The sequence below is a fragment of the Sorex araneus genome, chromosome 4 (assembly GCF_027595985.1).
Source record: "Sorex araneus isolate mSorAra2 chromosome 4, mSorAra2.pri, whole genome shotgun sequence".
Taxonomy (NCBI): Eukaryota; Metazoa; Chordata; class Mammalia; order Eulipotyphla; family Soricidae; genus Sorex; species Sorex araneus.
In genome coordinates, this window is record NC_073305.1 from 63,423,343 (window position 1) to 63,447,599 (window position 24,257).

General features: G+C 47.1%; 1 protein-coding gene across 2 annotated transcripts in view; it reads right to left on the reverse strand.

Annotated features, from left to right (window-relative positions):
* The window catches only part of LRIG1 (leucine rich repeats and immunoglobulin like domains 1), a 107,992-nt gene that overhangs the window by 60,737 nt on the left and 22,998 nt on the right, over nt 1–24,257 (reverse strand). For both annotated transcript variants that reach the window (XM_055134215.1, XM_055134214.1), the window contains exon 2: nt 7,301–7,372. In XM_055134215.1, the coding sequence (XP_054990190.1) occupies nt 7,301–7,372 (72 nt within the window). The remainder of the gene's footprint in view (nt 1–7,300; nt 7,373–24,257) is intronic.

The following is a 24,257-nucleotide window of genomic DNA, read 5'->3' on the forward strand; positions in this document are numbered from 1 at the left end:
CATCTTTTATAGAAATGAATAGAAAAAGGGAAGGGAAAGGCCTCATATTATCCAACCAGCTTTCTTCGGTGCCAAAGCCAGTTAGAGAAGCAGCTTGGCAATTACTGGGCGGTGGGACATAGAGCGTTTGTTTCAATAGCCCCATGACGGAACCCTCTGGCAGAGAGAAAGCAGATCCCTATCATGTGGCAAATCCTTTCCCCACTTAAAGGGCCCTTGTTTGTGTGCTGAAGTAGACAATTAATTACTTTAACAGTCTCTTATCTGACTGCCCCCTAAATCAGATTGTTTCTGCTTCACCTTTTATCTCCTCCAATCCTGCTGTGAGCCACTTCCCCTTGAAGCTCAGGAACAGTGAAAACGCTCCACCAGTCTTAATCCCCACTGACATATTTTCATAGTGCCACCAGGGTCCTTCTCTCTAAGAGAGACCCTCAGATTTTATCAAGCAGAGGTCAGGGACCTACTGCCAATAAGACAGTTTTTGCCAATGAACTTTTCATTGCTTAAAAGACTTACTCTAAAACACAGACAACGGTGGTCATGAAAACAACTTCGGCAGTTAACATAACAGCGCGTTAAAAGCTTTTCAGACATAAGAAGTCATCTTTGGGAGGGTGGGGGGCGGGGCATGGGCTCCCAGCAGGTGTTCACGAGGTGCAGGGGTCCCAGCGGCTGAGGATGCGGCATGCTGCTCAGGCTCTGTGATGCAGGGGAGTACCCAGGCTACCTGAAGACGCTCAGGCATCTCCAGGGCGGCACCCAGAGAGATGCTCTGTCAGGGGCATGGCGCTGGGAAAGCCGCCGCTGCTGGCCTCTCCCCCGGTCCCTCTCGCTGGGACTGAAACCAGCCTTAAAGCCCCAGGGGGTCTGTCCTGGGAACTTCCACCATACTGGTGAGACGGGAACAAGGAGACGGAGCCAACCGCTAATGGCAGCAGAGGCCAGCTTCCTGCCAGTATCCTGCTTCTTCATACCCACTGGCCACCACCGCTGGCTCCTACGTTAGAGGCTGGAGTCTTCTTAGTTAAACTCTGGTCGAAGTCACTCGCTCAGGACGACATGATGATAGAGTGACAACGACAGAGTGGAACCCGAGTCAGAGTACAATAAGGCAGACGTGGCTAGAGAAAAGGCAGCAGGGTGGAAAGTCCCCCCGCCTCTGGGTGACCTGGCTGTTGTGTTTGGGTCTGCGCAGGCCTGGACGATTTCACTCCCCGTACAGAGAGCACAGACTTCTGTCAAGGGGGAGGCATGTGGAACGAGGGCTCCCGGGCCAGCCCATGGCAACACCCCACAAACTGCCCCACCCAGTTCCACAGGACTAATGAATGCAGAACGGGGGTATTCTAATACTATTTCAATTTTTGCCCAAAGTGCTGGGAGCAGAGAGTACAGTTGCGGTAGAGCAGAGCTAAAGATAACCGGGTGTTTCACAGTTGGGCCAGCAGCTCTGTGTCAAGTTTAGGCAGAAATCACAGGCTCTAAAAAAATCGGCAGGGCTGCTTGATTTCCAAAGCGGGCAGGTGGTGCCCAAAGCAGATCCACACAGCCAGCATACTACTTCTACATCATTTCTACTTAAAAAGAACCATGAGTGAAAGCTCAGCCTGTCCGCTCTGCCCCCGCTGACGTTCTGCCCTCGGTCCCTGACAGAAAAGGGAATGTTATCCTCAGAAGGCATCGCAGCTCAGCGCGCTCTGAGACAGGACCCCCTTGCCAGACCGAAATAGCCCGGTCAAAAATAGCGCAGCTGAGCCTGCAGGGAAAGGGCCTTCGGGAAGCCGAGCACAATTCCTGCCCATCAGGAAGCCTGAGGAACTCAGGAGAGCAGCTGACGCAAGCTTCGAGCTCCCAGGGCTGTCTGCTCTGCCCTGTTTCTCATTCTCCCCCAGAGCTACTCCCACTCAAGCCCCCCCCCAAAAGTCCTCTTGAAATGCCTGGCTTCTTTCTGTTAGCTGAGCCTTTCCTGATGACTCAGGACCATGAAGTGCCTCTGATGCATCGGGCTGGGAATAGCAGGCCAGCCCTGGAGCTAGAAGGGCTTCCTGGAAGGAAAATGAGGCTCCAAACACTGAGAGGAGGTGAAGCTTTCCCACCCCATCCAGAGGCAACCTCGGTCTCGCCAGCATGCTCAGCCCTCTCTCCACTGTTCATCCATCTGGCTAAGTTAAGGACGCCTTTCCCCACAGCAAGATGCAAAATGCAATTACAAAAAAAAGAACATAATGCTAATAATCATTATTATTATCCCAGCCAAATTAGATTTCAAAAATGGAAAATAAACCTGTGGAGTAACTTGGGATTATAGTGCTTTGGGGGCCTTCTTGACCATTTACTTATTAGCTGGTAGAAGTATGCAAACAAACTTTTGAATGATTTCCCAAAAATATACCAGCTACTGTACAGGAGATAAGAAGGCCCTGCATGGGACCTTCTTATCCAAGTCCCCGGCACCACCAAAGGTCATTCTTGAGCACAGAGCCAGGAGTAACCCAAGCACTACGAGGTATGACCCCAGACCCCAAAACAAAGAATAACAGGACTAGGCTCGGTGCAAACATTCCCCGCCCTTCAGTGCTCTGCTGCTCTGCCCCCGAGAGGAAGCCCTGCTGCCATGGAGCAGAGACGCACACGCGCTTCCTTTAACACAAACACTGTGTGTTGGAGGCGGTCAGGGACCCCTCGGTAGTATTTCTCAGAGAGCTCCATAATTCTTTTTAACCAGTCACAGCATCTCTGCTACTGCCACGAATGGTATGAATGAACCATAATTTGTTTAGTGAGTCTGCTAATCGCAAACACTTTGGTTGTTTTCAAATACAGAGAGCTACAATTAATAACAGTCAGAGTTGAGCAGTGGGGTGGAACTTCCGTTGTTTAGTTTGCAGTAAAGGAGAAAAAGCTGTCGATAGGACACAGAAGCACTGACTTCGGGGCAACTCAGTAACTGACATCAGAGCACCCAGCTACTTGGGAAGAATGACCTGGGCGAGGTTCTACAATCTGGAGTTTTCACACCAGACTGGCAGACGCAGCCAAGTAAGGATGAAGCGGAGTTCCTTTAGGCAGCAATGCGTAAGCAACAAGGACAGGGAGGGAAGGATGACGGAATGGCTGGCACCTGCCGACTGCTCCCCTTGCAGCACCTCACAGCAACCCTAAGAGGGAGGTCCCGAAGGGTCACCCTACCCTAAAGGAAGAAACTGAGACACAAGTTCAGGACAGCCGAGCAAGGGTTATTCAGAGGCTAGTTACACAGCTCTGGCTTTTAAATCCTTTAGCTTTTGAGTTCATTCAGACCCAGTCCCGCGCCCTCACGCAGCACCTCTCACCCTCTGTGCCTCAGTTCCCTCTTCCAAACTCTGTAAATAATATAAGGACCACCTTCAGGGGGGGTGGGCAAGATCTGGTGGAAATCATTACACTTAACAGCCTAAGCTACAGCGAGACACAAAGTAAATGATTAACAGGTGGTGGTAATTCATGCGGCTGTTTGATCCCTCCCTTCTACACAGCAGGGCTGGGGTGGGTGGAAGCAAAGGCCTGAAAAGGGCACACCATAAATACGCACGGGCAGGGCGCACTCATGCTCCCTCCAGCCTGTGGAACATTTTAGGTCAATGACCCTGGGAAGCACAGCAGCACCCGCACTGAGCCCTCTCGGGCCAGGCAGCAGGCACGTGATCCGAAGGTGGTGTGCAGAGAGGACAGTATAAATAGCGCCTCGTATTAATAGAGGAGGCTTGTCGCCCAGCACCCCGGCTGGAGGCCCTCCCTGGTGGGCCTCCCTCAGCCCCGTGGGCAGCGAGGGCCATGTGGCTTGGCAGCAGCTGCACAAGTGCCCTCCTGTCCTCCAGGGGCCTCCCACAGCTCACTTTCTCCTTCCAGGCAGCCCACGATGTTCTGTGGTTCCGGGCCGCCAGAATTAAACCACCACTGAACCACCACCCGCCGCCTCGCCAGCCTGCGGTTCCCCTCCCCGTGGGGTTTCTAACTCGCGTCTGCAGCGTGTGGGAGAACTGACAGCTCCTGGGGAACACTCACGCCCGGCTCACTCAGGAGCGACGGCATGGCCACAGCGATGTTTTTCCCTCCTTTTCAATAGCTCCTGTCGCACTCCTGGAGCCTCGCCCTTCTCCAGGGAGTATTTATTAGAAGGCCCTCAGGAAAAGGCTCGGATCTTTATGGGCATCGGGGAATTTGTCTCATCTGTCCCATGGGGTTTCACCAGGGACTAAGGGCAGTTCCAGTGGTGAGAGGTTTAACCTGTCAGCCTTCACAGACATGTTTCTTAACATGCACTCAGCTTAGCAAGTCTACCTGGTTTCCAAAGGAGCAAAGAAATGGGAAGTAACAACCACCGCAAGGCTCTGGATATGATCTCCAATTAGCAACCAGAACAATGACCAGAATGTGCAGACAATCTGTCCATAACACAGGAAGGGGAAAGGAAGCATGGGAGAGCTGAGTAATGTGTCAGAGACTCGATGCAGGAAGAGTAGAACCTAAATTCAAGTCCATGTCTGTTAATATTTTCACACAACATAGCACCCCTAAGATGCCGCCTCTGTCTCATCTGGAAGTTATGCTGCTGTGAAGACCATAAAAGTGGCACTGCGGCTATGGGTGCACACCGGATTCTACTATGTACTAGCTGGCACCTCAGCCAAGTCTCCATACTTCAGTCCCTTCAACTGTCCGGCAAAAGTGCAAGGGACACACAAGGAGTTCTTAGGCACAATGGCCAGTATAGGGTCGACCTTCATGAGTGCATGAGGAAGAGGTCACAGGAAAGAGAAATAGTAGAGGATGGAATCAGGATACAATCTGCCTTTAACGCTATCAGCATTTAGAAGAGAGAGAGAGAAAAAGCTGTGTGAGAGAGAGAAGGCAAGCCTGCTGGAATTTAAAGTAGGGCTTTTGAACGCATAGTTTTGGGAATGAGAGTACAAGTTTAACTCACTGCTTTACCATTCATGTAACACCACACGGGTTTATTTAATTTCTCCAACTCCCATTTCCACCTCCATTAAGTGGAAAATATTATTGTAAAGAAAGCAATTCAAAGTAAATAGATTTACTGTAAGGATTAAATGAGATAGCACTCACCAAAGATTCAGCACACTGCCGCTAGGATTGCTGTGGCTGTTCTTAAGAAAGAAATTTATTTTTAAGGCTCATCACCAGCAATCCCAATGAAAGACAGGTGGAAATCAAAGACTCTCAACTCTCTATCAGGGTGGCATAGAAGTTTGGCAGAGTATCCAGTAGGAGGACTGGAGGCCCTGAGAGACAAACCAAATGAAAGCTGCAAGCCTGTCTGGGAAAGGACAGAGCATGAGGGAGAACACTAACAATGGACCACAGAGCCACTGACCACAAACTCCACTCACGGCTAGGTCGATTAACTAACAAACCAGGAACCACTCAGGCCTCCACACCTACCCGCTGTGTATGGGAGGTCCTCTTCAAGGAAAGTTTCTTTGAGACCAAAAGAAATCTGCCAATTCCAATCTTACCAATTCTAAAAGGATCCACCAAGTTTTGCGACTTCGCACATTGAAATTAGACACTCATGAGGCTTAGAAATAGCCTAGATCGGGAAAGCACTGAGTTATATATTCAAATGGTTCCTTGATGAATGGGATGTACCATCCTGGGGGTCGTAATCCCCTCAAATTCATATAGTGAGGCCCTACTCTCCAGTACCTCAGGATGGGACAGCATTTGAAGACAGAGTTTCTAAAGAGGAAATTAATGTGAAATAAGGTCAAGAGATGAGCCCTGACCAGTTACTGGTACTCTTCCAAGAAGAGGACACTTGGACCTAGGGGCTGGGAGAGGTTATGTGACGAGGCTACAAGAAGTAGCCTTCAGATGGCCCATGAGGCCTTCCAGAAAACCAATACTACCAGCAACCTGATGGCATGTGTCAAGTCTCCAGAATGTGATAAACAATTTTCTCCAATTCATGCCAGGTATATTATTATGGCGGCCCTGGAAAATTAACAGTGACCCACTTCAAATCTGCTCCATCACTAGCCTGCAGGCCCTATGGCAAAATGAGGGTCCTGGAGAATGATTCAACGCCTTCTGCCAGTTCCTTTAACTATGGGAGATTAATAAATCTTTCGTAAACAGACGTGAAAGTCACAGACACTAACTTGGAGAATTCAGAGATGGGGAGAGGGAAAACGAGTATTTCACAGATGTATCAGCTGATAAAATTTAATTTTCTTTAGACGAACCAACAATGGAATCAAAGAATAAAAAACAAGGATGTTGATCAGTTTTGTATAATAAGCCAAAAATGTGTAAAGAACTTCCCTTCTAGTGTCTTAAAAAAAAAAATCTAATAATTGCAGCACTTGGGTAAACATTAATGAAATATACATGTCCAGCAGTTTTATATAAAACTAAAATGGTATCATCAAGACACTTTAATTCATATGATAAAGTATTCAGAAATATAAACATAAGTAGGACAGATTATAAACTATTCAGAATATAAAGATAAGTAGAACATACTATACTGATCCTGAAATCATGTGTGTCCAGGTACATATTTTTCACAAAGTGTTTTCACAGTAGTCATACATGGGTATAATCCTAGAAACTCCAATTAGTCTTTGTATATTTCTAGTTTCCAAATTTTCTGCAGAGGATACGTACGATTTATAGACGTTTCTGTAAAACCCCTATGCAGCTAAGACTCCAAAGCACAATTCACTGTATTTAAAGAAGATACAAAGCCTGATTTAAAGGAAACTACAAGAATGAGCAAGTGTGGAATTCCACAGGCAGCAAGGTCCAGTTCTGACTGGAGGCTGAAGGGGAAAGCTAAGCTCTGCCCCTGCTACCCGCCCACATGCCCACTGAGCCAGGAACCGGGGGGTAAAGACCAGTCACGTGTCTCACCCCAAATGGTCTGCACAGCTTCTCCAAGACATCCTCTGTGTACTGTGGTTTTCTTGTGTTTAGTTTTACTGTAAGTCCGGGAGTCAAAGCTAGTCCTCATATGTACAAAGCAAGTGTTTTAGCACTAAGCCACTTCCCTCCCCCCTCATGTACTGTGATTTCCATACCTCTGTCCCTACTGCACCGTCTCACATTCAACCCTGACTGCCTGAGAGAGGGCTGCAACAATGGGTGCAGAGTAAGTAACACAACACCAACTATAAGAAAACAGGTGTTCCTTCCAACAAGTTTCGATTGCTCATCAGGGCAATGAGTGATGCTGTAGCGTCAGAGAGATCCCAATCCCCACCGCCGCCAAAGGTTTGGGGAAAGTACTCACACTTCTTGGAGATCCGGCAAGTCCTCAAAACCAGCAGGGTCAATCTCAGACAGTTTGTTGTAGCTCAGGTTTCTGATAAAAGAAAGAAAAAATAATTGAGTCAATGTTCAGAAGGATACTGAAACAAAATTCAGGATACAAAATTCAGGAATCTTCTACTCTTCCCATACAAAATAATAACAATAATAATAATAATAGCTATTATTATTATAGTAGCAAACCAAAAAACCCACCTCTCCCTCATATTTGCCCCATCTTATGCATTCTTTAACCTATCATGTTAATATTGAAAAGTTCAGCAATGTAACACCTTTGTAGCTACGTCCATACATCACTGTTGCTATAAATATCCCCAGTCATCTGTAAGGAGCTAAACCCAAGTGGATTTCAGCAATGGCATTTCTCCCCCTAGCACCTTCCAGAAAACTGCTAAGTGAGCCAGCCCTCTGCCTCTACACAGTGGACTGAGGCAAAGCTTTGCACCACATCAGTCCAAGACCATTGTTAACACCAATTTTCACAATTCACATTTTTTACTAAAACACGAACAACACAGAGAAGTAGGGGGGAAAAGAACATGGAGAAGAATAGGAAACTCTTCAACTTCTCGAAACCAGTGCTTCTCAACCAGAGATATCTGGCAATGGATGTCACACAGCAGGGGAAAGGGTGGGGTTCTATTGGATACTGTGGGTGGTGGCCAAGGATGCAGCATGCACTTCATTTAACCACCCAGGGGCCATCTCTTAACAACAAACTCTTACCCAGTCCTAAGCATCAAGAGATAGACTCAGAAACTGAGAACCCTGGTCTGAACAAAAGTTTAACACTAAAAGCTGCTCAGACGTGGAGTCAAGGTTGAAGGAACTGTTCAGAAAGAGAACACTGAGAGACCCTAATCGCAGGGCCATGAATGAACATGGCATCCCTAACACCAAGGATCAAAGGACAAATGATGGCAATGATAATCACAGGAGAGTGGAACCAAGGTCACAGGAATTCCATGTTGCTGTGAGTGGAAAGGCTGTGAAAGAACAGCCTTTTTCAACAGCATCTGTCCCAATTTCTCAGAACATCTCTCCCCTTCTTTCCCCCACGTTTTACTCTCCAAGGCAGTCAGGTGGGCGGTATTTAGTCAGATGAGCTTCTCGGATTATACCCTCAACCCAAACCAGCTTCAATTTTCAGGAACATAACCCACAGATATGCTGCCACGGGCCCTGATCTCTCATGGTTCACTGTGCCTGACTTTCTGCTACCAAGACATACCCAGCGGCACGTAGACTCTCAAGACGCTAACATCTGCCATCCCAGCTATTCATTTCACCCACATTAGTGCCAATTAACAGGACCATGAATCCTGAGTTTCAAGTCTATCTCTTAAGAAGAACAATGACACGTAAGTGGCAACTATCTTTGAAACTTCCTCCAGAGATGGTCTAATCAATACTAACCCAGAACTGATAGCCATCTTTCTGTCAACTCAAGACATTCATCTAAATAAAAGTCAGGCTGCACTTAAAATTAATGACACATCTGTGTTCGGGGCATAGACTGAATTAAAAGCAATTTGTCTAGAGATTATATTACCATAAAAATTGAAAGTGGTAATTTTTTAAAAACCAGATACTGAAGTCAAGTGTTAACTTACTGGTGCGGGGGGGGGGGGTGTCTCTGATTGCTTACATTGAAGTCAACAGGTTAGACTAGGACATGAAAATCCACAGATAGGAAAAAACCCTTCACATAAAAAAAAAAGTGTGGAGGGAAGGACATTTTCTTCTATGGTGAGATGTACATGGCCCTGAGGACACTGGCAACAGGAGCTGTGGAACTGGAGCGGAGGCGACATCAGAGGCAGTCCCAGAAACCACCCAGACGAGAGTCCAGGCAGCAATGGAGCAAGCAAGCATCACCCACCAGGTATGTTATGAGGCTGACACAGGAAGCCCGTCAGTCCTGCCACAAACCAGAATGGTGCAGACTGGCTTTCTCAAAGTGCTCAGAGTTCAAACGCAATTCTTCATGACATTTTTTCATTTGGAAAAAAAAAAACCTCTGCAGGCCACCTAAGACCACCGGTTTTTCAGACTCTCAGGAGGTTCAAAGTGAAAGTCTGGTTTCTGGTTCACACATTGGGGAAGGGGGGGCGGGACTCACAGGATCCTAGTTTTAAATAACTGGAAGCCCCACTCTGAACAGTCTGGAAGAAAATCATTTCCCTTATTTTGCACCCAGTATCTGTCGATATTTTTTGACAGCTAGGTATTAGAAAAATGCTTTTCGATCTCAGTGCCTCTTGGTCCATATCCCCTTTAAAAGCAGACAAGACTAACTAGGGGCCAGAGACAGCGGGGAGGGCATTTGTCTTGCACATGGCTGAGCTGCGACTGACTGATCCCCATTTAGTGCCCTGAGACTACCAGGAGTGATCCCTGAATGCAGAGCCAGGAACAAGCCTTGAGCATGGCCAGGTGTGGCTCCAGTGCCCCCCCCCCCAGAAATAAAAATAGGAGCTGGAGACATAGATCAAATGATAAAGCACCACAGGTCCCTCTCCCCTGCCACTACCACTGCCTCCAAGCGTGGCCCTGGTATCCTGCCTCTAGCCTGTAAAAAAAAAAATTGGCTTTTTCATTTAAAAAAGCAAATATAGTATCAAGAATTTAAGTAGTGTCAGGACTAGGTACGGAGATTCCAGCAAGTATCAATACAGAGAAAGATACTCCTAAGTAGAGATTCAGGCTTCCACTGGGTCAGCCTGGATAGAGTGACCTCTCTCCCTTCAATGAACCAGAAGAGCCCTGTATCGGCAAACCAGTACCCAGAGACTAGCTGGGAATTCAGCTCTTGGCCTGCTGGCAGAACAGAGACAGGAACAGGCCACCAAGCTCAGGGCTCCTGTCATGGACACAGCTCTGCTATGGACAAGACGCTGCCTTACATCTAAACGTGGAGGTTCTGAAACCTGGAGCAAGATACCGCTAATCATCAACTGCTCCATCAGGAAACGGGAAAAGCATTTACTTTGCTCTTCCTGACATTCTTTTTTTATTTTATTATATTGGGGGGGTGCTGGGGGATCAGACTCTGGGCCTCACATTTGGAAGGCAAGTACTAACCACTCAGTTACAGTCCTAGTTCTCTCCCTAGCAAATGTAATCGTAAGTAAAGTTTCTTGACTGCTCACTTCAGGAAGACAATTCCTCGCAAAATGTACAGACCTAACTGGTTCCAAACTGACAGGGCATCGACACCAAGTGTCTTCACACTGCTGTGCCCCCATCGTCAGCATTCATCTTAGAATCTTCGCAACTAGCTTCTGTACCCTGTAAACATCAACTCCCCATCCACTCCTACCCTGCCCAGGCCCTCGGGGCTGACAACCTCCATTCTATTATTCTGTTCATGAAGTTAGTTACTCTCAGAGCCTTCCCAGGAGTGGAGCCTTACAGAATTGGTCTGCTTATTTCATTTGGCATAATACCCTCAAGGATCATCCATTTACAGCACAAGTCAGAATCTCCTTTTTAAGGCTGAATAATATTCCACTGAGGATCACATGCTTATTTTCTTCTTCAGGACTGTTCTTTGGGCTACTGTGAATAATACTTATATATTTCTTTTCCAGCACTGTAGCACTGTAGTCCGTTGTTCATCGATTTGATCTGCTCAAGCGGGCACCAGTAACGCCTCCATTGTGAGACTTGTTACTGTTTTTGGCTTATCGAATATGCCATGTGGTGCAGCTTTCGAATACACCACGGGTAGCTTATCCAGCATAATTTCTAAATCTTTTTTTTTTAAATGTTTTGGCTGCTATGCTTACTGACAACACTCACTTCTCAGCAATTACAGAAACAGCATTTACTCAATCCAGGAGGGTAAATTTTATTCTCAGATCCCAAGAACATTCAAGGGTTAATCAGAGAAAACCCTGTAGTAAAGCCTTTCTTTCAGGTGGCAGCTGACACCACATACAAATCTAAAGCATCTCACTTATTTCTACAAACACGATCACCCCTTACCAGGCCCAACATCTGAATGTCTCTTCAGTTGAAGGTTTCAGATTCTCCTGTCAAAACAATTCATCTGTCAGCAGGACAGATGCTGTCAAAAGCATTTCTGCACCTTTCAGTAGCAAAGAGAGAGGAAAGAAACCTCAGGGAATTTAGTTACTGCCAATTGCAGCTTTCGTTAAACATTTTGTCAGCTATTGTCATAACACAAATTTTCCCTGTTCTTGGACAAAGGGTGTGCAGATCTTCGAACAATTGAGCCGAGCCATAGATATTCTTTTAACTAATCTGCTGAAAGATGACCGTCCAGCCCACCGTCTGCAGAACACACAAGAGGCACCTCTGCAAAGAACAGCTCAAGTTTTATTCAAGTTTGATCTGTGTGAAAAGCAAGCTGTTCAGCAGTGCACAACAGTAGGCTTGCAGATAATTTTTCCTGACAAGGTCCCCTGGCCCAATCCCACAGAATTAGTCTTTTAAATAGCTAACAAGCATCAACCATTCTCTATACCTGCCCAATCTGGTAGCCACCTGCCAAGTGGCCACTGCCCTTTATATTTAAACCTAGACAATTAAGACTGCACAAAAGTGAGAATTCCGTTCCTCAGCCATATTCTAAGACTTCAACAGCCATGTACAGCTAGTCAGCTATCATACTGCACGTGCCAATAAGAGCTCATTTCTACTAAGTGGAATGGAATTTCTATTCAGTGGCACTGTACCTAAACCATGGAATTATAAATATTTAAAGTGAAAAAATACCTACAGAAGAAACTGATTTAAAAATAAATTTGAGGTTACCAATAATTCAAGATCTTTGTTAAAAATGTGCTGGTGGGGAGAGGGGTGGTGCAGGAAGGTTGGGGAGAGGCTCAAAGGGCTAGCACTCATGTACTCCACGTGGTAGCTCTGAATTTTATCTCTGGCACCACATGATAAGCAGAGAGCAGGACTGGGAGTAAGGCCTGATCACTGAGCCAGGAGTAGCCCCTGGCACTGGTGGGTGAAACCCTAAAACGAAACAAAATATAAGATGTTTATATGTGGTATGGGGGCTGCAAAGACAGCTTCAAAGGACTGAATGCATGCTTTGCAGGAGAAAGGCCTTGAATCACTACCTGGTCCCCCTAGCACAGACCCCAGGGGGGCCGCAAAACACTGCCACGTGTGGCCCAATTTTTTTTTAATGTGGTACAGATTGAAAACTGGTATTAACCCCTGTCCTTTAAGCACACAAAACCTTAACCATGCCCCACAGAGGAAAGGGCTTTGAAAATTCAATTAACTAGGAAGATGTTCTTAATCAGACACTTCCCTGAGTGTAATTCTATAGGTATTATCCATATACGTATATAATCCAACCAGCACCTTCCTGGATTACAACCAGAACTTAACATTATAAAGTTGGCAAATGCTATTTAAAGCTGGCAAACAGTAATTCATTGGCTCCTGGGAAGTTGAGGAATAAAAAGTTCCATGTACTTTTGAGTAGCTGTGATGAGAAAATAAATCCGGCAGCATTAGCCAGCACAATTAGCACTTCATCCCCACCAAAAAGGCATCACTCAGAGACCACTGATCGCACTGGTAAAGCCTCCACTGGGAAGAGAGGCACAAGGCAGTTTGTATTTTTCAATAGAAGAGGAATTATTCAAAGTCAAGGAACGGGCCCTAAATCTGTGACAAGCGCTCCCCGGGGAAGGAGGTTTTCATGTTGAGCTTGTTTTCCAGGCCGGCCTATTTCCCACTCCTCCGCCCTGTCCCTCAGCCCTGGGCTCTGGACCATCACAGAGGGCTGCATATTTTAAGCTTTGAGATGTTTGCTAAACTGAATACTCTATCGGAAAAGGATGAAGCAAAACTGGTGGTGGGATTGGTGCTGGAACACTGTATGTCTGAAACTCAACTGTACAGTTATAAAATAAAATTTTAAATTTTTTTTAAAGAATGAAGCAATCCAATGATCCAACTACTTACTGTGACCAGAGGGGAGCTCGGGACTAGCCTGGAACCTCTTATTAACCAGAAGACGTAGGAACCAGCTGACTGCCTCTGAACCCCAGAAACTGCTCTTTTCTGCCTATCTAAAACAAAGAGTCACCTGCTTGGGGGCTAACTGGGGGAAAGGAGCTGGTCCTTTTAGATCTCCAGGGTGTCAGTGAGGAAGAACATGCAACTTGCTAAAAATTATTTAATCCCTTAAGCTTTTAAGGCTGTTTCTGCTGCAGTTTTACCTTTTGAGGAATTACATGCAGTACACATTGATTTCCAATGAAATCACCACATTATGTTTCCTAGACTCCTGCCTGCACGGGAGAGCCTGGCAAGCTCCCCATGGCATATTCATATGCCAAATAGAGTTAATAATGATGGGTCTCATTCTCCTGACCCTGAAAGGGCCGCTAATGTAGTCCCGTTGGGAAAGACGAGTAAAGAGAGGCTGCTAAAATCTCAGGGCTAGGACGAATGGAGACGTTACTGAGACCACTCGAGCAAATCGACAATCAACAGGATGACAGTGATAGTGATAGACTCATATTATAAGAGTCTATGAGAACAAGAAATCTCTTTGGGGGACCAGGGCAATAGTATAGCAGGTAAGGCACTTGCCTTGACTGCAGCTGACCTGGGTTCAATCCTGGCACCACACAGGCCCCTAAAACTTGCCAGGAGTGATCCCTGAGTGCAGTCAGGAGTAAGCCCTAAGCGCAGTCGAGTGTGCTCCCCACCCCCCAGAAAAGAGAGTTTTATTTTTAATCGAGACTATCAACTCTTCTTGTCTACTGCAATATATCCTTTTCATTAACCAAAAAAGTACAACTGAAAATACTTGAAGGGTTACAGCAAAAATAAATAATAATACATCTCCATCTTAAACCGGAATCATTCCCCAGGCATCCTCACCCAAGGACCCCCACTTAGGGAAAGATGCTGTGCTTGTTGGTATCTTTCTTCAGTAACCCAAAGAGCCAAATAGTCCCCCTCCCCTGAAGAAGGGCTTAGAGAGAAGAAACACAGCTAACAAACAATCCAATGCAAACATCACTCAGATACCAATTCTGTACTTAAGAGCTCACCTTGTAAGCTATGGGTCACTTTACAGAGCCAAGCAAGTCAGTGATGAGTCACAGTTCTATCAATTATTTTAAATGTTATATAGATAATTCTCCATGCCAATAAGGTCTATAGACAACTCAGAGAGAATATATTCTAGCCAACTAAAGGCCCTTGGGCCACGGCCTTGCTTTTCTCTCTTGTAAGCCCCAGTAATCAGTGTGGCCCTCACAACTCTAATGCCCGAGATAGCATCTGGAGAAATCACTGGTCCTGCCACCACAAGCCCACCGCCGTGACCGGTGCTTCCCCTCTCACCTCCACCTGTGGTGAATCTGAACGCAAGTCTAGGTGTACCCTTTAGCCCCTGCAGATATCAAATTCAACAAATTTTTATTGAGTGTCTACAAGAAATATTGTGCTATGATAAATGTCAGTATGAACTGCGATAAGATCTCATCAGTGACCGTAAAGAGTTTACAACCTACCAGTCAGATAAGACTTCAGCCCAAATAATAATTAGAGCCAAAGGCTCTATGGAAAGCAAGTATTTTGTGAATGGCAGACCAGGAGAGGCAAACTGTAGGCTCTCAGACAAACAATGAGGTGTAAGGAAATTTGCTTCTGACAAAATAGTTTTAGAGAAACTTAATGTTTGCATCAAAAAAAAAAAGTATTCATTTCTCTGGAAAACAAGCCTTGGACCAGCATTCCTGAGAGTAACAATCAGCTGCACTTATTTAGCAAGGGCACTAATGGGCCACAGACCACAGACCCGCACACCTGCTGGCTAATCAAAGCCCTCTTCCTCATGTGCAGAATCTGCCTGAGAAACATCTGTCACCTCCAGTGTGGATGCCATCCAGAGCCAGTGGTGAGCTGAGCCAATCAGGTGGAGCAAGAATAGTGCATCAGAAAATGCAGGCCCTAACCAAACCTAGAGGAATAGAAGAGCATGGTTTATGAGGGAGGGAGAGAGTGAGAGAGGGACGGAGGGAGGGAGGAGAGAGAGAATACCACCTACAAGAAGTCAAAACCATTTTCAGAAAGCAAAGGTGTAAGACATGGCACTTTGAGAGCCAAAAAGCCCCGTGCTATCTGATTCACAACTTACCAGGCAGTAAAGTCAAGGGTTATATAAATCTTCCCCACCCTCCAGGCCGGGGATCTAACCCAGGTCTCAACCACACGTAGCTTGGGATTGTGACTGAGCCCCATCCCTTGCCCAAAGGTTCTAACAAGTCCCAGAGCCAAAACCCTCAAGAACATTAATTGGGGGGGGGGGGTGTCTGCAGGGCTGACTGGTATAGAAACAGAACTAGCTGTGGACTATCTATCAACAGGTATCTCCCTGTTCATTTACCTGAAGTTGTGCGCGAATAATCAAAAGGCCCACCAGCACTGAAAGCTACCAAGATTTGTTTTCTGTAGCACCAACATCCCTTAAAGGAGGAAACTTCAGAATTTTTTTTTCCTACCAAAATTTTAGTGTGGCTGAAAGGAGACAACTATTTGGGTGTGATGTGACAGTTTTATTTACGCAGTCTCAAAGCATGGTGGGGGGCGGGGGCAGTGTTCTGGGAGGAAGCCTACAACTTTCTCGTAATGGTCTCCCCCCTAAAAACGGGGTATGCATCATCAACCCGAAAGACAAACTTAGCCCTGAGCAGCAAGCAGCACTGCAGTGGCACCAGTTCTACAGTCGTGGGACTGACAAAGGGAATGTGAGCAGGACACAGCACCTGCCACAGCTGGGCCTCCCACAAACCTGGCATAAAGGGGTCCACCCCAGCAGAGCAGAGATGCTACAGCCACTTCTGGCTTTGCTATTAGAAATGTGCCTTTGCTGAGCCTTGGGCACAGGCAGACAGAAGTGGGACCAGGAGTTCTGATCACCTAGTCTCACTTTTTAACTCCTAGAGAAAAAAAGAAAAAAAAAAAAGGCCTCCCAAACTCATCCTTTTGAAGCGTCCTGACAGTTTTTTGCACTTGCTAAACCTACAGCTTCACAGGAAGCCCCGTCCACCCTTTCTGTTTTGAAAGATGGAACACATCTTACACCCGACCTCCTGAAGCGGCTCTTCAGAGAAGAGAGGTGTTAGTGTCTCGGAGCCACTCTCTAGCCCTCCCCAACCTGCTCCCCTCATGTCCCCAGGCGCAAGGGACCCCCACAGAGCAGAGGTCTCATCCTTCAACATGCATAGGGGATAAGAAAGAAGTTCAGGGAACGGATGTCCAAGGCTGGTGACATGAAAACATGGGAGCAATCTTCTCAGTGAAAGGCATGCTCGATGGAGGCAGGAAACAGACATTCGCTTCTGTAGTATTTATAAAAAGTCGGGCAAAAGTTCTGTAAGCAAGGGACACATTAATCTGGTGGATAAATTTGGAATCCCCAGTTTGCCCAGAGCTTTGTAAAGGTCTACCAGTGACCCTGGGGTCAGATCAGCATTTTCCTTTCCTGCACCTCCACTTTTCACCCCTCAACTCCTACAAATGCCCATTTTCAGATTTGCTTCTTGGGAAACCCGCAAGAGACTATGCTTATTAAAGGCTTTAAAATTACTCTACGGTTACACGTGAAGATGCCTACTGGCAGCATCTTGTGAATACTTCTTTGACTGTGCCAGGCACCAGAATCTGTGCCCACTTTAGCCAAGTACCAACAGTTAGTGGCACAGTGATCAATTTCCTTGTCCAACACACAGAAATTATTTTCGACTTCCAGTGAAAATCGTTTCATATGCCCCATGCCCATACCTAAGGGCCCTGAGGAAGGGCCGCCACCAGGAGGAAAGTGACTCTCCTAACACGACCCCATAAAAAAATGCTCCTGGTCATAAGAACACACTGGCCACACTCCACCCCTGTTCTTCCTGGCAGGAGCAGGTGAGGCTCTCATGGGATAGAGATGAGCAAATTCTGTGCCGGTGATTCTTGATTCTGGAGAAATTAGACCTCCAAATCAGACTGCTTCCCCTGACTACAACAGACACACATTAAAACATTAGGAATAGGGCTGGAGAGATAGCACAGCAGGTAGGGCGTTTGCCTTGCATGCAGCCGACCTGGGTTCTAATCCCAACATCCCATATGGTCCCCTGAGCACCGCCAGGGGTAGTTCCTGAGTGAAGAGCCAGGAGTAACCCCTGTGCATCGCCCGGTGTGACCCAAAAACAAACAAACAAAAAAAAAACATTAGGAATAAACCAAAACCCCTTCCCTCCATCAGAATCATTATACACGCTTCTGTACATCCCTGTCTACAAATTTCCTTGGACTCGGAAAGGATCATGGCATTTTCCAATCTTTTAAACACTCATTTCTGACAGTTCACTCTCACATAAGCAGTCAGCAAAAATACAAGTACAAAAACTTCAAGTTCACAGAAATGTACAAAAAGATATATTCTTAAAAGACGCTATGATCACTCACCTCTGGGCATATAATGAACACGGTCTATTTTTCTTAGAATTACTGGAAAGGAAAATGGGGAGCAAATATCCCTCTGGGTTTCACAAGGGCAATATATGACAAATTACCTACTTGCCCCTCTCCCCCCAAAAAAAAGAGGATGGTAAGGGAAATGAAAGAGCTGTTTTGGGGGGGGGGTGGAACTTTTCTTAAAAGCAAATACATCTGAACAAACAACAGCTTGCACTGTTTGTTACTGTATTAGCATATTGCTTACTGTATTAGCATCTCTTTCCTTGTCCACACTAACACAACCACACACTAAGGGACAAAGAGCAGTAGCCTTTCTGAGGAGCCAGGCGTTCCTCAGGCGTTCTCTGGAGTCCCCGTGTCAGCTTCTACTAGAATTCACGGGGATCTCCTATTTTTCCTACTAAAATCACATCCGCTATTCACTAATGTCTCTGCCATCTCTCCATGCCCGGGCAGTCCACGCATCCCCAAGTGAGAAAGCCGATAGAAAACTCCAAGTTACTTGCATTTGTCACAATGTTTCATTGTGGACTAAGTGCAAAGATTTTAAAATAGTATCAAACATTCTCAATGTTAAGTTCTCTTCCAGGTTTGAAATATTCAAAACGCATCTACTAGGTTGATCCTCTCTTCCTTTCCCAGCAAGCTCAAGGCTCTAATAAGAAGACTGCTCAAGTACAGTGAAGAAACACAGCTTTGTGGTGTGAAATCAAAAAGTGAATTTTCCCACAATGTTTCCTGATGATGTCTGCCTTACTACAATGGAGGCACGTGAGTCTCAGCCAAAGCACTTTGAGGAAACAGTTTTAAAAGTTCAACCTCCTGGCAAAAAGTTAAGTCACTAACTTTATTACCGAGCTTATCGGCTTGGGATCTTGTTCTATCAATTTTTTTTCCATTGGGCTTTTTAAAGTTTATTATGCTATGAAGGGCCTAGATGAAGCCAAAAGGCAAGCTGTTGTTTCCACAATACCCTGTTATCATGAAACACCGTGACTTGACACCTGTCTGTACTGTCGGTGCCCAGGCGGGATAACTGCTCTGGTTCTGGTTGCTGAAAGGGTCACCACACAGTGCTTCAGCACACAGCTTACACTGACTCGCTTCTGCTAGTGAAACGGGGGACTACTCATCACAGCAGCAAAACACAAAGAATGAGACAAAGCCCCCCACCTCCATCCTTCAACAAATTAAAACTTTACTGGGTCAAATGGAAAACTGACTGTGAAAATGCTGAGCCACAGATACTTTTGTTTTTACTTTTCTAAAAAACAAACAACAACCCCCCCAAAAAAAAAAAATCACCAAGGTCTCTTGAAAATAAGACTTTGTCTCTTCCACATGGTCCACCTACGTCAAGCCCAGAACCTTTTGGATTCCCGCCTATGGGTCCTTCCCCTCCCTCCTGCTCCTAGAGAGGTTTCCGGTTCAGAGAGCTGTCTTCTGAGCCTAGTAAGGAACACAGAAAACACCCATGAGGCGTGAGCCTGTACTTAAAGTCAATCACCCACAAAGGTCATCTAAAATCATACCTAACGTCAATCACCGGCGTCTCCCTTGGGATTCTCACAAGATGGAGAAACCAAGGCAACACCCTATTTCCTTCTAGGTGCGCCAGGTTCCCCTGTGCGCTAGAAAGACACAGAGACACTCAGCTGCCGTCCCAGCAGGAAACCAAAGGGCTTAGCTACTCCAAGCCCTGAAGGAGATCGGCTACACAGAGGCAGCACAAGGAGCTCTTTGCCAAACACTGAAAGAACACACACCCCACCAGCTTTCACCAGCATCCCTTTCCCACACTTCCCCTCCCAGCGCAGTGACCAGGGCTGGCCTACAGTGGCTGCAGCCCTTGAAAACATTTTATTTGTAGTACTTGCCTGGAGTCACAGTTTAGTGGTAGAGCCAAGGGGCCACACACAGCAGTGCCACTGGGATGACACTCAACACATAAGCTGGTGTGGGCAGTGCTGCGGGGCCCTATGGGATGCCTGCATGCAAGCGCCACAACCCGCCCTACCCACTGGAGCACTACGCTGAGCCCTAGCCTTTCTTTTTCAAGGCGTTGGGGTACCTGGAGGCATTGCTCTGCATTTTGAATGCCTATCTTGCCAAGCATACGGCCACAAGTTCAGACCCCCAAGACGGCCACAGGCACACAGTGCAACCCTGGCAACTCTGCTCTCCAGGGTCCTCAGCACAAGTGACATGCAGCAGCACCACAAAAGGGTGCAGCCCCCTGGCAGACACCACAACTTGAAAGCACCTGGAACCGACTTGTTCATGCATTGCAAACACAGACAAAACCGGCATCACAAGCCCTCAGCAGTTAGAGATTGATTCGGTTCCATGTAGCAGGATACAGAAAATCAAACGAAGCAGAGTTGGATGTGTTCATGTGACAAAGCCTTGCCTGTGAGATTCCAGTGTTCAGACTTGCTGCCTTTTCTTCCTCCACACTCCCCGCACTCTGGTTCTGAAACACTGTCGAAGCAACTAAACGGGGCTCCACTCCCAAGTCTGTATGGCCACCCCAGCATGACTCTGCAAAAGTCTGCTGCAAGACTCAACCGTGATCAATAAGCCAAAGCAGGTTTGGATTCAGTTAGGTTTAAGCTTGCACACACACAAAGAGAAAACCACCCACTCTCAAACCCGGAGAACCGCTGCAGAAAGCACCTGCACAAACTCGTCAGGGTGGTTTATAAGGTCACCAAAACCTCAGAAAAGATCTTTTATTCCTAGGGGTATGAGACAAGTGGTAGGCCTGTCACACCGCTGGTGTCAATATTTATCCAAGGCCTAGGTATTCACGATGGTATAAACCAGGTACTTTTTTGTTGTTGTTTTTCAATTCACCCATTCACATCGTTTGCCACTGCAAAGCCCCAAAACAGAGATTCATTTACAGCTTGAATTTCTTTTCTTCCATCTCCATATAGGAGGCCGGCTGCAGGGCCTATGGGCTGCAGCAGCAATAATCCCAGCAGTTTGAGAATAAAGCACTCAATGTGCTTCAGAACTGCCAATATCAAATGGCCTCGCATCAGAGAACAATAAAGAAACAGGGAAGGGAAACAAAGCACTGCTCTCTCCCGTCCTGCGGCATGCGTGCTTTTGCACTGGAAGTGAGCAAAGTGAGACACTGCGGGAAAGTAACTGAACCCGAGAACCACACCCAGACATTTCCAAGTGTGACTTACTCACACTGCAAGATTAGTCCAGCAGCCAATACCCAAAGGTATGTGAAGCAGGAACACATGTGCTATTCAGTAACCCTATTCGGTCAACTCCAGTTCTCCAAACTCCCTCCTACTCCCCTGTCCCCCAATAAATGTGTAGACTTAATCCCCCTTCCAGGTAAAGGGTTAACTGTGACTTTAGAGGGGGCAGATAGCTTCAGCTTCATGTGCAGAAGGCCCAGATTCCATCTCCACATGGTCTCCCACACATGACCCAGAGCACCTCTGGATCGACTCCTGAACCAAAATAATAATAATAATAATAATAATAATAATAATAATAATTCCATTAACATTAACATCAACTTTCATAGGTCCTGTGGTCTCTGAAAATAGCTGGGCTTTGTGGGAGCAGATTCACAAATGGCTACTCTCCATCCCTCAGAGCCCACAAATCTTTCGGCCATGAATGCCAAACCTCAGCGGCTGTGTGGGGTGAGAGAAGCTGATTTCAGCTTTTCAAGGCACAGTCTCTCTCTCTCTCTCTCTCTCTCTCTCTCTCTCTCTCTCAAGGTTGTTGAAAGTGACATCAAACAGTACTTTGATTTTTTTTCCTTTTCTTTGCAGCAACATCTGGCAGCCGCACACTTGGTTGTGGTGTGCACAGTGAGTCCCACACTCAGCTGTGGAGGGCTGGGGGTGATGTTTTCATGCTGCTGGGAATCCCAGGGCAGAAGGGGTCCACATACTCCAATGGAACTCCCGGCCTCAACTCTGACAGACAGACAGACAGACAGACCCTCGAACACAGAGCCATTTGTCTGCAGTGTCTGCTTTCTGGAGACATCAGAGGTATCAGTCTCAATAAATGCTTCCATCGGTTTCTTATGCCCCAACGTCCTTCTCTGTGTCCCCTGCACAGAGTCCTGGGCAGGCCTGCTGAGCCTCACAAGCACTGGATACTCTGTAAGGCCGCACAGTAGGGCGCATCAGGCTGCATACCACTTCAGCTCCTTCTTGACCAAGTGACAAGCTCTGACCAATCAACCATGACTGGCCTGGGGGGGGGGGGGCAACAGTCCCACCTGGATGAAAGCAAGAAAGCCCTGAGCCCAAAATCGCAGCAACTGAGGGTGTGGTCCTTTTTTTTCCTTACATAAAAATATACGCGACACTTAATGCAGCCAGTATTTCCTCACACACACTGAAGTTAATAATTCACAGAGCAACGGACACTCATCAAGGATCAGAGAATTTCAATGTGGATTGTGCAAACACTCCTGTTCCTGCTCTTACTTAACAGCTGGTTTATTTAACTGATGGCTTTGGTGCCACTCGGGGCCCTTCCAAACACTCCCTGTGGCCTGGGACACACCTCTGCCCGGGGAGGGGCCTCGCACCTCGCAGCATCCAACCCTGGCCAGCCTCTTCATGGGAAACACTGAGGTCACTCTAGCAGGGGGAAATAGAATCCAGTCAGTCTCCCGATGCTCAGGGGGCCCTCCAATGGACAATCCCTGTGAAGGAGCCGTAGGGCATCCGGAAGAGCCCAGCCGGGGGCAAGCACCCAGACCTGACTCACGCCCCTCTGGCCAAGACACTGGGGCAAACCCTCGTCACTCCCGCCAAAGGAAGGCCCACTTCCTCACCCCCTGAGCCGTACACTCTGCCACTCGTTACTGAGCTTAACTCCATACGTGTTGGCTTGCTCTCCCTCTTTCCTTCTTTCTCTCTCTTTTTTTTTTTTTTTTTTTGGTTTTTGGGTCACACCCGGCGATGCACAGGGGTTACTCCTGGCTCTTCACTCAGGAATTACCCCTGGCGGTGCTCAGGGGACCATAGGGATGCCGGGATTAGAACCCGGGTTGGCCGAGTGCAAGGCAAACGCCCTACCCGCTGTGCTATCGCTCCAGCCCCCCTTCTTTCTCTCTTTTTATTCCCTGCGAAGGCATCTCGGCCTCATGTTTTCAGGAGAAATTACAACTGAGCCAGAACTTCAAAATCCTGAGTGTCGGTGCTGGGAGTGGGGGAAAAGGGGAAGGAATCGAATTATGTCATCTACGGCCACTATTTGAGTGTCTCCACCAGCCTGCAGGACATCAGGACCCGGTTGGTGGCTGGTGGTGTTCTTCCATCCAAATGAGATTAAACCTCAAGGGAATGAGGTGTCTACTAAGCCGGGAAGCTTTAACAAACCTGATCCACAGCCTGGGCTTATCAACACACAACAGCAGCAAGGTCAAACAAATGTCTTGTTAAAAGAGGTTACACATTAACCACCACACATTTCAAGGAAGAGCCTACCTGCCACACCCACTGTCTTGACACCTTTTACATCTGCCTCTGAAAGCGTTTTCTGGACAATGATAATAGGGAGTTTGAAATAAATGGACAAAAGTCCATTATTGACAGTTTTTGTTCCATCAATTGGTTTCACTGGGTGTAGCTGGTCCTTCAAAGGCATCTAGTTAAACCCAGAAAGGCAGGAAATAACAACAAACCCTGAAGTACAAGCTTGTAGGAAGATCAAACTGAGGTCGTTTCCATAGGGACAGGAGACACCAGAGGCCAATACCTAAGGGACTTGGGGACAGTGTCTGGGAGAACATAGCACAGCAGAAGACCCAGCCTTTGGTCACTCGTATTCGCTGTGAAAATGGAGGAACACAAAGATGCTCACTGTGCACCTGCAGCAAGCCAGCCATGGTGGGCTACAGCGCCACACAGCAATCAGGTTGTCTCTACCCTGGGGGGGTGTCCAAGCGATGAGCAAAGACACACACTGAGCCAGCACCCGGAGACGTGCTTCAGCGCTACCGTGGAACAAGACCGCAGCCACCTCGCGGGCTGTCCCGGGAAAGCCCTCTGAGGAAATGTTTAACCGAGAGCAGAGGATGACAAATCACTCTGGAGGGACAGGCGGACAGAGGCAAAGTCTCAGCAGGCAGCAGCACTACCTAAGTAGCAGGCAGGCAGCAGCACTACCAAGTCCAGAAAGAGTGAGGATCTGGTGAATGCTGAGGAGGGAAGGAGGCAGGGCACCGGGGCTCAGAAACCAGGACTCGCAGCTGAGGTCACAGGAGCCCACAGGGTGGCAGGTCTCACCCCAGAGACTCGAAAGCAACATGCCCCAGAGCTGACAGAAATGCAGGTTCCCGGCCCATGGCACCATAAACTCAAACTCCAAGGCCAACAATGAAGGACTCAGAAAATACCTACTGGTGACCTGGCTGCCTGAGACTGGCCACTGCTGAACTC